Source organism: Xenopus laevis, chromosome 9_10S, assembly GCF_017654675.1.
Source record: "Xenopus laevis strain J_2021 chromosome 9_10S, Xenopus_laevis_v10.1, whole genome shotgun sequence".
Lineage (NCBI taxonomy): Eukaryota > Metazoa > Chordata > Amphibia > Anura > Pipidae > Xenopus > Xenopus laevis.
In genome coordinates this window covers 54,585,853-54,601,241 of record NC_054388.1, presented here as the reverse complement: position 1 = coordinate 54,601,241, position 15,389 = coordinate 54,585,853, and the positions used below count along the sequence as shown (strand labels likewise).

Genomic DNA, 15,389 nt, shown 5'->3' with positions numbered 1-15,389 from the left:
CTATAGACCACCCTGATTTCTTGAGTTAATGTCAAGTTCTTCAGTTCAAAGGTTGAGTTTAATAATAATAATTAGAGTCAGGTTCTTGCTTGCAAAGTACATTGCACCTTAAAGGGCTATTAAATCTTACAGGCAAGTCAACTGAGTGTGTAAAAGTATCTTGTGGGATTCACAAATATATATATGTAAAGCTTCCTGTAATGGAACAGTAGTTATTTCACTATTTATATATCTATGCTTGACATATAGAGGATGGCAAGACTCTGCTGCTCTCTCTGACTTTAGCTTGGCTTCTTCAGTAAAAAGAGACAGGAGGTCTAATTATTGTGTTAAGGACATCAAATATTGTCCAGATTGCCGAGATGCAGTAACCCCAAGCAAGAATGGAAAGCCAATTCAGTTACAGCTAGATTTCCTTTTTGTACCACCCCAAAGCACTTTTGTTGTGATGCCCTGAAGTCTATATAATTCATGCACCTTCTTTATATTACCTACTGATTCATATTTCAGAAGCAGTGGGACACTAACAACCCCTCCATCCATGAAGGTCTAGTCCATATGCAGTCTTTGGTTACCTTTTTGCAAGACTGGGTCTGGCTAGAGCTCAGTGCTACACTGGCAGGCATTTCATGCATGGGATCTGATTCTATGGCTTTCCACCTTGTCTAAAGTGGTAAACGAAACGGTCATTGTCTGGGGTAGCTGAAATGCTGAGAATATGTTATAATTCATGGGCTAGAGTAGACTTTAGGGGCTAGACTGGAACCTAATTCCCAAATGGCCTTAATTATTAGCTTAATTAGGTTGGAAAGAGTTTTACTGTTCCTGCCGAAGCGTTTGATTCTGATCTGAATTCTGGTTTTCGACTCCTGCTTGAATTTGACTCTAATACTTGCTGCCCGCCTTGAATCCCTCGCCTGATTCTCAACCACGTCTTCTCTAAATCCTTGCTGGTACCTGGTACCTCATTTACGGACTTATTGTTGTTACGCTCTTCAGAAAGCCCGGCGCCAGAATCCACAGGGAGCCCCTGTGCATCTGAGTGTACCCATCACCGTTCAAGGTTCCAGAGAACGTGAGTGTTACAATTTCATGGCATATGTAGTCAGAACAAGGTAGGCAGAGAAAAAAATGATTACAATTATTCAACATTTAAAATTAAAGTAAATCAGAAAGTTGCTTAGAATTTGAGTTGCTTTCATTATACTAAATATTATATTTGGGTTAACAATCCTTCAATAGGAATCACACAAAAAATATTTGTTTATTTCCCTTTCATTTTTATAGTCCCAGTAAACCCCTCTCTGCTTTGGCCCAGACTGCTGTCTATTTAGCCAGAAGCCTCTTTGAGACAAATCCAGGAAAACTGCTGAGAGGGATTCACTGATGTTTATAAAAGATTTGAAAGTTATGTACTGTAAATAGGTAGATCAAGTAAAAGCTCACTGGGAGATAAAATCAGCAGCATAAATATTTCTCTAGGAATAGGGATGTCGCGGACTGTTCGCCCGCGAACTAATTCGCGCGAACATCGACCGTTCGCGTCCGCCGAATGTTCGCGAGCGTCACGAAACGTTCGCCAATTTGGGTTCGCCTTAGCTGGCGCTTATTTTTGCCCTCTCACCCCAGAGCAGCAGATACATGGCAGCCAATCAGGAAGCTCTCCCTCCTGGACCACCCCCACACCCCCTGGACCACTCCCCTTCCATATATAAACTGAAGCCCTGCAGCGTTTTTTCATTCTGCCTGTGTGTGCTTGGAAGAGCTAGTGTAGGGAGAGAGCTGTTTAGTGATTTGAGGGACAGTTGATAGTAACTTTGCTGGCTAGTAATCTAATTGATACTGCTCTGTATTGTAGGGACAGAACTCTGCAGGGATTTGAGGGACAGTGAGTTTAGGTTAGGTAGCTTTGCTGACTAGTAATCTACCTTCTACTGCAGTGCTCTGTATGTAGCTGCTGTAGGCACTGCTTCTGATCTCATCTGCTGACTGCTGTAATAACCCAATAGTCCTTGTAAGGACTGCTTTTATTTTCTTTTTTGTTTTTTTACTTTGCTACTATAAGAGCCCAGTGCTATTAGTCTAGCTGTGTTGGGGAGTGGGACTGGTGTGCTGCTCCTCCTAGTAGTTCACCACTACCAGCACCAACCAGAGTCAAAATTGTTACAAAGTATCTTATTTGCACCTGTTAGCTGTTCTGAGCTCTCTGCCAAAAGCTAATTAAGTTAGAAACTGTTTTTTTTCTGGCTGTTCAGTTCAGAGAAAAGAGGGACTTTCCAGTACAAAAGAGGGACAGGGGGTTGAGTGGTCAAAAGAGGGACAGTTGGGAGGTATGCAAGTGCCACCTAGCTGTGTGAGCTTTTTCACATTCTGTCTAAATAACAATAATAATTCCGTGTCCGTAAACATCACCTGAGTGATGTTTTTACAGCAGCAATAATATATTCCGTACCCACTACTGTATACGTTGCCCTTGCAGGCATTGTTTGCCCAGTCTTTAACCAAGTGCCACCTAGCTGTGTGAGCTTTTTCACATTCCGTGTCCAGAAACATCACCTGAGTGACGTAGTGTGATTTCTGCCCTTTACAGCACAAAAACGCAGCGCTGTGTCAACAATGTATTTTTCAGATACATTTTTGCCCTTGATCCCCCTCTGGCATGCCACTGTCCAGGTCGTTGCACCCTTTAAACAACTTTAAAATCATTTTTCTGGCCAGAAATGTCTTTTCTAGCTTTTAAAATTCGCCTTCCCATTGAAGTCTATGGGGTTTGCGACGTTCGCGAACCGTTCGCATTTTTGACGCAAGTTCGCGAATATGTTCGCGAACATTTTTTCCGCCGTTCGCTACATCCCTATCTAGGAATCCTCAGCTAGATTAGTAATAGGTACTATGACAAGAAAATGATTGACCAGGGTCTGTATGGTGACATATGTCAGCTTTATGAAAGATCAGCGTTTCCAAAAACTGCCCACAAATCAATAGATGTCCTTTTGAGACTGGCACCATCCTATAGAAAAAAAAGTCATACATCAAATTTTGTTTTGATCTTCCTCTTGCACACCCGCTGAGTATTGTAGGAATAAGTCTGCAGGCGCTTTTGGTGAATGGAGCTATGACACTAGGATGGAGTCAGATCCAACCAGCAGTTTTAAAAACATTTTATATTAGCTGCAGACCCTTATATACACCCTTTTTATGGTGCATACTGCCCCACCTTTCTGTTCTTTAGTCTTGAACTGCTTTAAGAAATTATGGCTCTTTAGTAGTGAAGATCTTTGCCTCCAAGGATGGCCACTGCAGCTTACAGTCCTCTTTTTTGTTAATTCACTGCACCTGCTCTGTGATGCTTTCAGTCACATGAGCTTAGAGACTGACTCACAATATAATATATATAAATTATTAGTCATATAAACGTATATATAATATAAACTTCGTGATGCAAAGCTGATAATAATTAATTCAGCTTTTCATCACATGGCAGCTCAAACAGTGCAATTTAGCATCAAAATAATCAACCTTGCAGCATCAGTTTATATGTCTGGAAAAACCTAATTTTGCATGGGTGTCTCTGACACTTCTAACAAAATCCAAGATGGGGAGTTCCTGGGACAAGTATAAAGCCCTGTATCAATGTTTTAGAGATGCTACATCTTACGGTTGGTGCATTACACACAGTATATAAATATGGCAATTCTACCCTTATTTTTTTTATAGTGTAGTTCTCCTGTAAACACAGGTTTTTTCCTGGGTTGAATGATAGATCAATGGGCCTCAGCCTCAAAATCCTTATTGTCTACTGTTGTAGCTATGTTCTAGGGTACTTGTCAAGTGGTATGTTCCAGTGGATACATAACAGGGATTATATAAATCTCTGTATCTGCGAAGGTGCTAGGAATTTCTCAGCCTAGAGGGGGAATAGTACAATACGGCTGGAACTGTGTATTTCAAAAATTCTGAGCAATATTGTTTGATAGAGTTGTCCAACCTTTAAAATGCAGCATATTACATACAGTACATACATGGTTGAGTGACCCTTGATGTAGAGTCAAACCAAATAAGATGAGGCAGTGGAATGTGGAGTTGGCTTCTAGGGGCTCTAAGCATTAGAAAGGGGGCCTGATCAAAAGGATTGATTGTTGTGAGGCAGAATTTTAACTATTAAACTGGCCTTCCATTATGGGAGCGTTTCTCAGATACTACTGTACTGACTAGGGTAAAAAGTGGGAACTATGCAAGGCATTTTGAAGGTGCAAGAGAGCCTTTCATCTCTAACCAGATCTATCTATCTAGAATTCCATACCACCTCTCCATTTGGTTTCTCACTGGGTGACAGGCCCTGTCCTCTGCCTGTTCAGGGGTATGAGAACAGCCCGTAAGCAGATATGTAATAGAATAGAATACACTAATGTATCACTAGTGGGAGTTATTGCAATTAGGTCTCACTTTCTCCCCACACATACAATACTTTAAAAAGGTGGAACCTTCCTTGTATTTGGATTAGACTCAGATTAGGTCATAGCTGAGAAAAGTGCATAATATGTTAACAGAAAGTGGGTCTTTTATCACATAAATTGAGCGGTCTAGAATCCTCTTAAATTAGGGTGTTTTAGATTTAGCACTTAAATTGTTGCTGAACTGCCTTATCTGCCAATGGGATTCTGGGTTACAAATCTCTACTTTAATATGTTTTCATTGTTCTGCAATGTACAGAAATCCCTCACAGCCCATCACTACCTCTGCCTGTCACAGCAGTAACAATATTTAATCTATTTTCAGCACCTCACACTGATGTTTTTTTGGCAAATGCAATGTTTGATTTGGATGACAAAATGAAAGTAAATTATATCAATGGAAAATATTTCTTCTGCCTCAGCAAAACAATTTTGTGAGAAGAGTGTTGATTTCCCACCCTGAAGGGCGAGCACCTAGGGTACAAATGGTGCTATTCCTTCTTGACATGTGGATGGGGCTATGGGGTGAATTAGTTGGGTAAATGGGGAAAGTTTAGACCCCCATTCTGAGGTGCTTACATAGATCAAACTTGCAGCCCGCCAACACAAATATGGAGCACAAATAAACAATGGGAGGCTATCACTATTTTTTGCTAGGGAAGCATACAAGATGGAACATAAAAAGGTGGGTGGGATGTAAATTAAGGGTGAATAGGAATAATGGGTGAGGTAAAAGAGATTGGAATTTAAGTAAGTGAAAGTGAGTTGGGGTAATTAAAGAGAAATATATGATTGCTTTTCGAAACCTATTTGGACAGTGACCAAATATTTCTTCTAAAGGCCCACTACACTTGTACACACTACAGTTACATTCAAAGTCAGCAATCATTCATAAAAGAAGAGTGGACCAAGGGGAAAAAAAATGATCCCATCCATTTAAAGACTCAGCTTGACTAAAACAAATTTAATGGGAAGATAAGATCAAGGGAAAACCAGTAGTTTTCATAATCTTCCTGTTGCCATTTTGCTTCTAAGGCTAATGAAAGCGTACTGGTGAGGTACATCACAGTTGATATCTCATGGGAAAATTAATCACTTATTGTGACAAGATGACTAGTAAGACTGTTGGCTGAATAAGCTCCTTGTACTGGCCTGGTCTCTGAGTTTGCTTGTTTCATTGCCTTAAGGTGGCCATTCACTGTAAGCTCGCCAAACGAGCGGATCCTTCTCAGATATGCCCACCGACGGCAGTGCAATATCGGGTTAATCCAAACGTTTGGCTCTAGAGCCGAACGATCGGATTACAATGAAGAGAGTGGGCACAGACAGGTCATAGGACCACATCAACTAGCCGGTGCAGTCTTCAATCGCTAGAAAAACTCAAACCTCTCCGATCAAAATCTGGCCGATTTTTGGCCACATATCGATCAGGGAGACCTGTCGGAAGCCCCATAGAATGGCAACTTTAGTCTAGTTTGGAGGAGCTAAATTCTGGGAAACACCTAGGAGGGTTTTTACTAAAACTTGACTTTTTATCACTATATTATAAAAAATTTGACGAAACTCCCAAGATGAAATACCCTAAATTTACCAATAAGTCTTATCAAAAAAGTCAGCACAGGGAAAAGTTGCAAGAAAATAGTAAGGACAATTTGAATCATATGAGTTTTTTGAATTGTTGCCTGGAAAGCTCGACATTATTGAATTGTCACCTTGACAGCTAGAATTTATCAGATGATCGAACGAAACCAGCTTCAAACAGCCCAAAACTATAGAGAATAATGAAGGCAAAATACATGTTCCAATTGTTAAAGGCACCATCTGCCACTGACTGATCGGTACATGATTTAGAGTATAACATAATAAATCTTGAAAAATTCTAGGTTTTTTTTGCTCTAAAAATTATGATTTTTTTATCCCCTTTAAAACTCAACCAGAAAAATGTAATGCTTCATAAATAGCCCCCCCTAATGTTATATTACTACTTACTGTGCTATCTTTCTGAGATGTTGCAACACTGACATGGTATTAATGCTATGTTTGATCCCTAGTTCCAACCACACTACAGACAGAAAGGTTAATTAGTAAATTAGTTTTCAATCACCACATGAAAGAATACTCTTTCTAAAAAGGGCTGCTGTGAACCAACCCCTCTTGATTTTGTAGTTCCCTTTAACAACAACAACAAGTTTAGAACTGAAAAACGTATGGAGAAAAACATCCATCTAACATCTCATAGATTGATTCATTGACTGCAGAGCTTTAAAAAAAATACTGTACATGGAGAGGGGCAAGATGGAGAGTCAGACTGCATTTTTCATTTCTGAAATATCAATCATTATTTCAATGGGCAATGATTGCTTTTAGTAAATATGGGTTGCCCTGTCACTGAGGCAGCTTGGGAATGTGAGCACTGGAGTACATTGCCTTTCTGTAGACTTGTCATGCTCCATGTGGAGTACTTTATCTTTCTCAGAGACTGCAGAGTTTGATTGGCATCTAAAGTGAGGCCCTGAAAGTGTGCACGTTGTGAAAGGAATGTCACTGACGCCTTTCTGTATGTACGATTTGTGAGTTATATCTATGCCTTAAGGCCGCTGCTGAAGGATCTCTTCTAGGCTGCAATTCTGTCAGTGGTTGTTTTAGTGAAGAAAAAAATATTTCTGTATGTATAATAAAGTTTGTGAAGTTTATTCCTGCTTGTTTGGGGTCAGATCAAGTATTTTTTCTCCTGACCACTTAGAAACTTTCTAATAATAATTCTGGCAAGGTGAGATGGTACGTATTGTAGCAGTGAGGATAATAGTCTCAGGTAAGGGACTGTCGCTGTGGGATAGCAGGTATAGTAGGGAGAGATGGTGCCTATAGTAGAAGTGGGATAATAGTCTCCGGTAAGGGACTGGGGCTGATGGTGCCTATAGTTGCCGTAGGATAATAGCCTCTGTAAAGGGACTGGAGCTGATGATGCCTATAGTAGCAGTGGGATAACCTCTGGTAAGGGACTGTGGCTGTGGATAGCAGGTATAGTAGGGAGAGATGGTGCCTATAGTAGCAGTGGGATAATAGTCTCTGGGAAGGGACTGCGACTGTGTAATAGTACTGGTATAGTACGGAGAGATGGGGCTTATAGTAGCAGTGGGGATCAGGGCCGGAATTAGGGGTAGGCAGAGTAGGCACATGCCTAGGGCACAAAGGTGGAGGGGCGCCAGGCACGTACTTACTTCTACCCCTAGTCAGGTCCCTTCTCTGCTGACCCGCCACTTGTTCAATTTGCTGAACTTGATCTATTTGCGAATGCATACGAGTGTCTTTTCGCGCGTGCGCACGAGCGTCTTTCCGCGCATGCACACAATCACCTAGCTCGCGTGCATGTGTGCACCCAGACGGCGCAGAAACCGGGCAGGCTGCCTAGGGCTTGATGCCAATGTTATTTATAGGGAAAACCCATAAAAATATAGACAGGCCGGTATTTTATTCCAGTCATGGGGAATCCTTCTTTTTGGACAAAAAGCCAACTGTTGGTTATACTGAAGAGTTGGGCAGTGTATATATATATATATATATATATATATATATATATATATATATATATATATATATATATATATATATATATATATATATATATATACTTCCCCAAACTCCCAGCACTCACGATAAAAGTCCTCTCATTGCCTGGGTGCATCCCTCAAAACACTTCATACGATCCTCTCCGGAAGAAGCCGCACAACTCAGGACTTATTGCAAAGTAGTAAATTTATTTAAACACACTAACGTTTCGGCTGCCACACCAGCCTTTGTCAAAGTAACATACATTAAAAAATTTACCCTTAAATACCCCAGCTATGGCGGGGCTTCTTCCGGAGAGGATTATATATATATATATATATATATATATAGACAAATACAAGATTCCTCTGCACTCAACCCATTATCAATATATTTAAGACAGCGACATTTTGTGCATACTGCTACTGAAAAATGCCTTACCCTTTAAACAAAACAGGGATTGTTTGTCCATATATTGCAATATATTTAAGCTGGCGAACTACGTCAAAGTCATCCCATATCTGGCCAGTCCTATGCTCAATTTTCATCTGATTCATTAAGAATTCTATGGTTTAATTATACATTTTATAAAAGGGACGAATACGTTTTACCTGCAACTTACTAGCTGCTTTCAAAGTAAAACTCCCAAACTTGGCTGCCCTTTTATTAGACACCAGTGGGATCACCTGACTATAGTTGGAGGGGGTGGGAGCTGGCCAGCTTAAATATATTGCAATATATGGACAAACAATCCCTGTTTTGTTTAAAGGGTAAGGCATTTTTCAGTAGCAGTATGCACAAAATGTCGCTGTCTTAAATATATTGATAATGGGTTGAGTGCAGAGGAATCTTGTATTTGTCTATATGTTTTTTTGTGGTCACACCCTCATTGCACCCCCGCCTAATGATTTTAAAAACTAGTGGTGAGCACAACTTTCCCCTGTTTGTTATATATATATATATATATATATATATATATATATATATATATATATATATATATATATATATATATATATATATATATTGTTGGTTGGATAATTCCTTAGATATACCTTGCTTAACCAGAATGGAACTTTGTGGCTTGACTTTCTCTACATTACACAACCCCTCCCAAGGCTAATTACTGAAGCCTCCACTCTTAGCAGCATTGCTGTTGTCAACTAGAAGGTCCTCAGCACACAACAGTACAGTATGTTCCTACAGGTCAGTTCATGTGGAAGCTCATATATGTCCTATTCTCCCACAGATATACGCGAGACAGCATTTGTGTATGCAATTACGGCAGCTGGAGTGATCCATGCGGTGACGCAGGCCTGTAGCATGGGGGAGCTGCTGCAGTGTGGCTGTGAGGTTACACGTAACTGGGGGCCTCCTTCTCCCCTTGCCATTGGTCCGGGAGCAGATGGTTCTGCCTGGGAATGGGGAGGCTGCGGAGATGATGTGGAATTTGGATATGAGAAGTCTCGACAGTTTATGGATGCCAAGAGAAAAAAAGGAAAGAGTGATATACGGACGTTAATTGATCTCCATAACAACGAAGCTGGAAGGCTGGTAAGGACTGAATAGTAGGATGAAATTATATCAATTATTTATAGGACAAGGGTATTGCTGTAGAGTACATAATATTATTTTTCTGTATTTGCTTAGTGGGAGCTGCCATGTTTCACCTAGTTCATACATAACAACTATGAACATAACATTTACTGTATATTAAAATAAAATGAAATATAAGCCAGTGATAAATTGCATATACTGTAGTCTCCCTTTTCACATCATATAATTGCCTTCTTTTCTCATAATATAGGTATGGTGGGATCTATTTTGAAAAATTTGCTTGGGATCTGGGGCTTACCAGATAAGAAAAAGGGGGATATGTGGGAGCACTCCAAGGCCAAATAAAAACACAATGGAAGTGCAACTGATCTGGCCAGGATACAAGGCATACAAGGAAAAAAAATGATTAACGGACTATGGTCCCCACATTCATTTGGTTTTACAAATAAATGTAATATCTAAGCTAATGCATGTATTTTGCAAAAGAAGGGCTTTTACTTACAAAATTATGATCATAAAATTGATAAACCACCATACCACGTCAAGGTAAATGTTTTAGTTACAAAATGATGATCATAAAATTGATAAAACACCATACCATGTCATGGTAAACCTTGACACTTACCAGATAAGAGCAACTCTATGCCTTAAGGCAGGGAATCCCCAACCTTTTTTAACCTTGAGGCACATTCAGCTGTTAAAAAAAAAAAAAGTTGGCAAGTAACATAAGCATGAAAAATATTCCTGGGGATGCCAAATAAGGGCTGTGATTGACAAATCCCTATGTGGACTGGCAGCCTATAGGAGGCTCAGTTTGGCAGTGCACATGGTTTGTATGCAACCAATACTTGCCACCAAACCAGGAGTTTCAAAATAAGCACCTGCTTTGAGGCCACTGGAAGCAACATGCAATTGGTTGATGAGCAACATGTTTCTTAAGAGCCAGAGGTTGGGAACCACTGCCTAAATGCTATGAAGAATTTCACAGAATGAATTTTTGCATTTCTGGTTAGGAGGCTCAAAAAGCAGATCATTCTAGTACCTGGTTTCACTCCCTCACTAGTGATGGGTGAATTTGTCCCGTTTCGCCGAAAAATTCACAAATTTCCTGTGAATCGACGAAAAAATCGTGAAACACATTGAAGTCAATGGGTGTCAAAATTATTTTGACGCACGTCAATTTAGATTCCCGTGACAATTTTTATACGCACCCTTTAATATTTTAACATTTTGTCCAAATGCATTAAAGTCAATAGCCGTCCAAATAATTTTGAAGCGCAAAAATATTGCGATGCAAATTTATTCGCCCGTGGCGAAACACGGAAGTTCACGCCTGGCAAATTTATTCTCCCATCACTATCCCTCACCTGTGCTGCTTCAGCTGAGCATGCCTAAGTCATTGGCCCATGTGATCTCAAGGGAGGGGTGGTGGCTTGTGATGTCAGCCTAAGCTTTCATTCTTACCTGGAGGAGAACAGGAAGCAAGAAACAAACACTGCTTTCAATAGCAATTACATTTCTAAATAATATAAAACCATTGACAATGTGTAACAAATTCTATTGGAAAGTTGTTTTTCATTCATTGTGCAAAAAGCTGTCTTTAGTGGGTGGAGTTTCCCCTTTAATTAAAGCACAATGCAAAAGCACCCTTTGTCCTTTGCAGTCATCGACTCACATACAGAAGTGAAGGATTCACACTGCATGCTTACTGTGTGTACAGACAGTGTTGGACTGGCCCACCAGGATACCAGGAAAATTCCCGGTGGGCCCAGGTGTTAGTGGGCACTCTTGTTTCTAACCATTTGGCTTATTTCATGGTCATTCCCTATTTCTTTAAAGGAAAACTATACCCCCCAAACAATGTAGGTCTCTATTAAAAGATACTGAGTAAAACAGCTCATGTGTAAAACCCTGCTTCATGTAAATGAACCATTATCATAATATATACTTTTTTAGTAGTATGTGCCATTGGGTAATCATAAATAGAAAATTGCCATTTTAAAGAATAAGGGCCGCCCCCTGAGATCGTAAGATTCACTGTGCACACATACAAACCACATGTAAGGTCACATGAGCCAATTAACAGACAGAGTTCTGCCTTTTGCTTCCTCACTTCTTCCTGTTACTGTTAGTGTTGTAGTATTTCTGGTCAGGTGATCTCTGAGGCAGCACAGATAGAGTCACGAAATGGTGGTTCAAGGCAAGAGATGTAAAAGGGCAATATTTATGTAAATATATATTCCAGTTTGGTAAGATTCTTTAATATGTCATTCAATTTGATATAAACTATCTGTTGCTTAAGTTTTCATTTTGGGGGTATAGTTTTCCTTTAAGAGGCTAAATAATGGAAGAACAGGGTATAGTATGAAGAGATAAAAGACTATGAAAACAAAGAGGTTGAGTAAGAACAGAAGTAATAATAGTTTGGAAAGTGGGCTGACCAGGCCCGGATTTGTGGCGAGGCCACATAGGCCCGGGCCTAGGGCGGCACATTTTTGGGGGCGGCATGCCGCCCAGCTGCCTGTGCTCCCCAGTGCTTCGGTGCTTTTGCGCCAGCGTGTGGTAGTGCGGGCGGGCGATAGGACCACGCGGAGTGCACAGCCTAGGGGCGCCCGGCCAGCGAATCCTGCGCTGGGGCTGACGGGCTAAGGTTTTCTGGTGGGCGCCTGGCATCCCAGTCCAACACTGTGTACAGATATTTTAATGAAAGAGCTGGGGCAGGCAGGGATCATTCATGAATCATGGATTAATTAGCAGCAAGAGATGGATCAGAGAGGCCATGCAGCATTCCTGGGGGTGGCGGGTTTCTGCCTGCAGGGAGGTTGAAGATGCATTCCTTGGGAGAAGCATCTAGTCTTATCTCTGATCTGTCTCCTTCTTCTGTAACTCTCCCTCCTGTCTGTCTATCACTCCTTCTGACTGTCTCTCCAGTTCTTCCTCGCTCACTTTCCATATTATAGTATGCCTCTAAATGAACAGAACTTATTTATGTTTAGGAGAAAACATCAAAAATTGTGTTGCTGAATGCTAGCTTGATCCAGTTGGTCAGTGCTCATGTTGAAGAAAGGCTAAATGTGATTTGCTAAGTACAAATAAACAGTAAGGCAATATATTACCCGAAGAAGTATTTGTAACCATGGTTTGTTCTGGTCAGTCCTAACCTAAATCTTATGCCTCTGTGACCTGCAGGCTGTGAAGAACTACATGAGAACGGAATGCAAGTGCCATGGTCTCTCGGGTTCCTGCACGCTACGCACCTGCTGGAAGAAGATGCCTCATTTCCGAGAAGTGGGTGACAGACTGCTGGAGAGATTTAACGGAGCATTTAAAGTCATGGGGGGCAATGATGGCAAGACCATTATCCCTGTGGGACACAATATTAAACCTCCAGACAAACAAGATCTCATCTATTCTGCAGAATCCCCAGATTTTTGCCAGGCCAACAGAAAAACAGGCTCGCCGGGAACGCGGGGACGTGTGTGTAACAGCACTGCTCTGGACGTAGGGGGGTGTGACCTCTTGTGCTGTGGAAGGGGACAGAGGGAGGAGACTGTTGTGGTGGAGGAAAATTGCCTTTGTCGCTTCCACTGGTGTTGTGTGGTCCAATGCAAAAAGTGCAATGTCAAAAAAGAACTGAGTGTGTGTCTATGAGATTGTGCGCACAGCGTGTCCCTAAGACACCATACATACAGCAGGTGCCCATGAGTGGGCCTAGTGTGGAAGAGCAGATACCACCCCATCTTGTCCCAATACACCTAAAGATGGGTCATGAACTTGGATTAAAGACATGGTCATCGCTTTTCCAGCAGCTACAGGAAACGAGCTTCCTAAGGTTCACTACCAACCAGAACCTACTGGTTTACTCTGCTGTGTTAAAAGTGGTGACTAGTTGGATTAAGGAGTAGGAACAGGTAACTTATACTGTTCAGCTCAAGATGCACTTTCTTGTAGACTGGGTGAAGAAAAATGTTCTCAGACTCACTGCTGTAGGACATGGATGTCTGGAAAATAACCACTGGGTTGTTGCTGAAATACAACCCCCAGGTTTCCCTGATACTGGGAGCTGTAGTTCAGTAGGTTGGAGTATGGCAGGTGTAACATCCCTGAAAAGTTATTGGTTCTGTATATCACACAAATAACTACAAGACTTTTAATATTTTAAATATGACATTCTCGACCCAAGAATTTGGAAAGTGGGTTTTACCATAATTTGTGGTGTCAATAGGTATGTTTTTACATGCTCAACATTTGCAAACACACAAAAAAACAAAACAAAAACTTATGTGTAAGAGTCCTTAACGTAAAAGTAAAATAATTTTATATGGGAAAAAAAGATTTTTCTCATGTTTCACTTTAGAAAAACTCTATTTTCTGGCAGCTCATATAATTCTTTTTTACACATAGGATGTATGATATTTTTTTTTTTATCAGTGTCCAGTAAAAGATATCGGCATATTTTCATATGTGTGGGGGTAGCCATGATTGTTCTGAAAACCTCAAGGCATTCCAGGGAAACAGTGCCCTCTCATGTGTCACTTTCAAATTACAAAAGGAAGAATTTAACTTTACACTCAGTCAATAAAAAGTCTGTATTATTTCTCCTTAAAAAGACACAACCAAATGATTCTAATGTATATTAGAAGCGAGTGAGGGAAACAAAAATTAAACTTTAGTTTTCATATTATTATTAATAATGATATTGCATTTTCATTTCAATAATGATATTATAGTTTTTATTTTTTTTTTACGACTTTAAAAAAAAATCTGATACATTTCATTAATGACATTACTATAAATATGCAACCCACTGTTTCTTTCTGACTACTGACCCAGCCATGGAAATCTGCCAAATTCTGAATTCAAAAAGTTTCTTTCTGATTTTCATTATTCCAGGCAGTATGCAATACTGAACAGTGTCTGGCAGCTAAGAACACTATAGGGACATTTACTGTATTTTTCTAAGCCTTTATTGATGTTTTTAACACAGATATATGTTAATAGTTCCATATTTATTAATACTCACAATTAAGTGCCACAAACAGTGCTACAACATATTGTTCAAATTTCCTGCTGTTTTACTCCATTTTGAAATAGACGTGTGATACATGACCAGATGGAGCTTTAATTGCAGAGCAGCTCTACCCAAATGACTGTCAATCTTAGCCAAATTGTGCTGCTGTCTTTGCCGTCCCACGACCGCTGACTGCACTGGACTTGCTTGTTGTACAATGAATAATTTATTTCCTAAACCCTCACAGGAGTCACAAAATGGTCTTAAAATCTTCACAAATTATTTACATATCTTTCCCAGCTCCTATTTATTTATATAGTACTCCCAGTTCCATTGCGCATATTCTCTAAGGGCATATACAGGTAACAGGTATTTGGACCTTTTCCATTTTTAGGCCAAAAAGTACCACAGTCTGGAAAGAAGATAAAAAATACCAATGATGTACAATATTCTTTAGTTGTAGCAGACCTAAAATTTATGTAAGGTAGGTCGGTCCCACATATAACCCATAGCTTCTGCTTTTGGTTGTTAGAGGCTGATGGAAGTTTAATAGCAATGTTGGGCAACAGTCATAAAGAGATACTGTCACCACCTTACCCTGCTGGCCCTAAAACTTTTATATGCTACACATCCAATCAGTTGTCACAATGCGTACTTAAATGAGGACTGCAGGTTTGACTTGTTATATTCCTTATCCTCCCTGTCCATGTCCTGTTATGACCAGCCTCAACCACAATCTACACACTTTTCTGGTAAGCCCTGTCTCTTTCTCTATCACATTGTCAGCACTTACACCATGGAGTTAAGATAAGACTTCT

General features: G+C 40.3%; 1 protein-coding gene across 1 annotated transcript in view; it reads left to right on the top strand.

The window, feature by feature from the left end:
• Positions 1-13,211, top strand: part of wnt6.S (Wnt family member 6 S homeolog) — a 54,420-nt gene extending 41,209 nt beyond the window's left edge. The window contains exons 3-4 of the mRNA NM_001172230.2: positions 9,253-9,557; positions 12,750-13,211. Of these exons, the coding sequence (NP_001165701.1) occupies positions 9,253-9,557; positions 12,750-13,211 (767 nt within the window). The remainder of the gene's footprint in view (positions 1-9,252; positions 9,558-12,749) is intronic.
• The last annotated feature ends 2,178 nt before the right edge of the window (positions 13,212-15,389 follow it).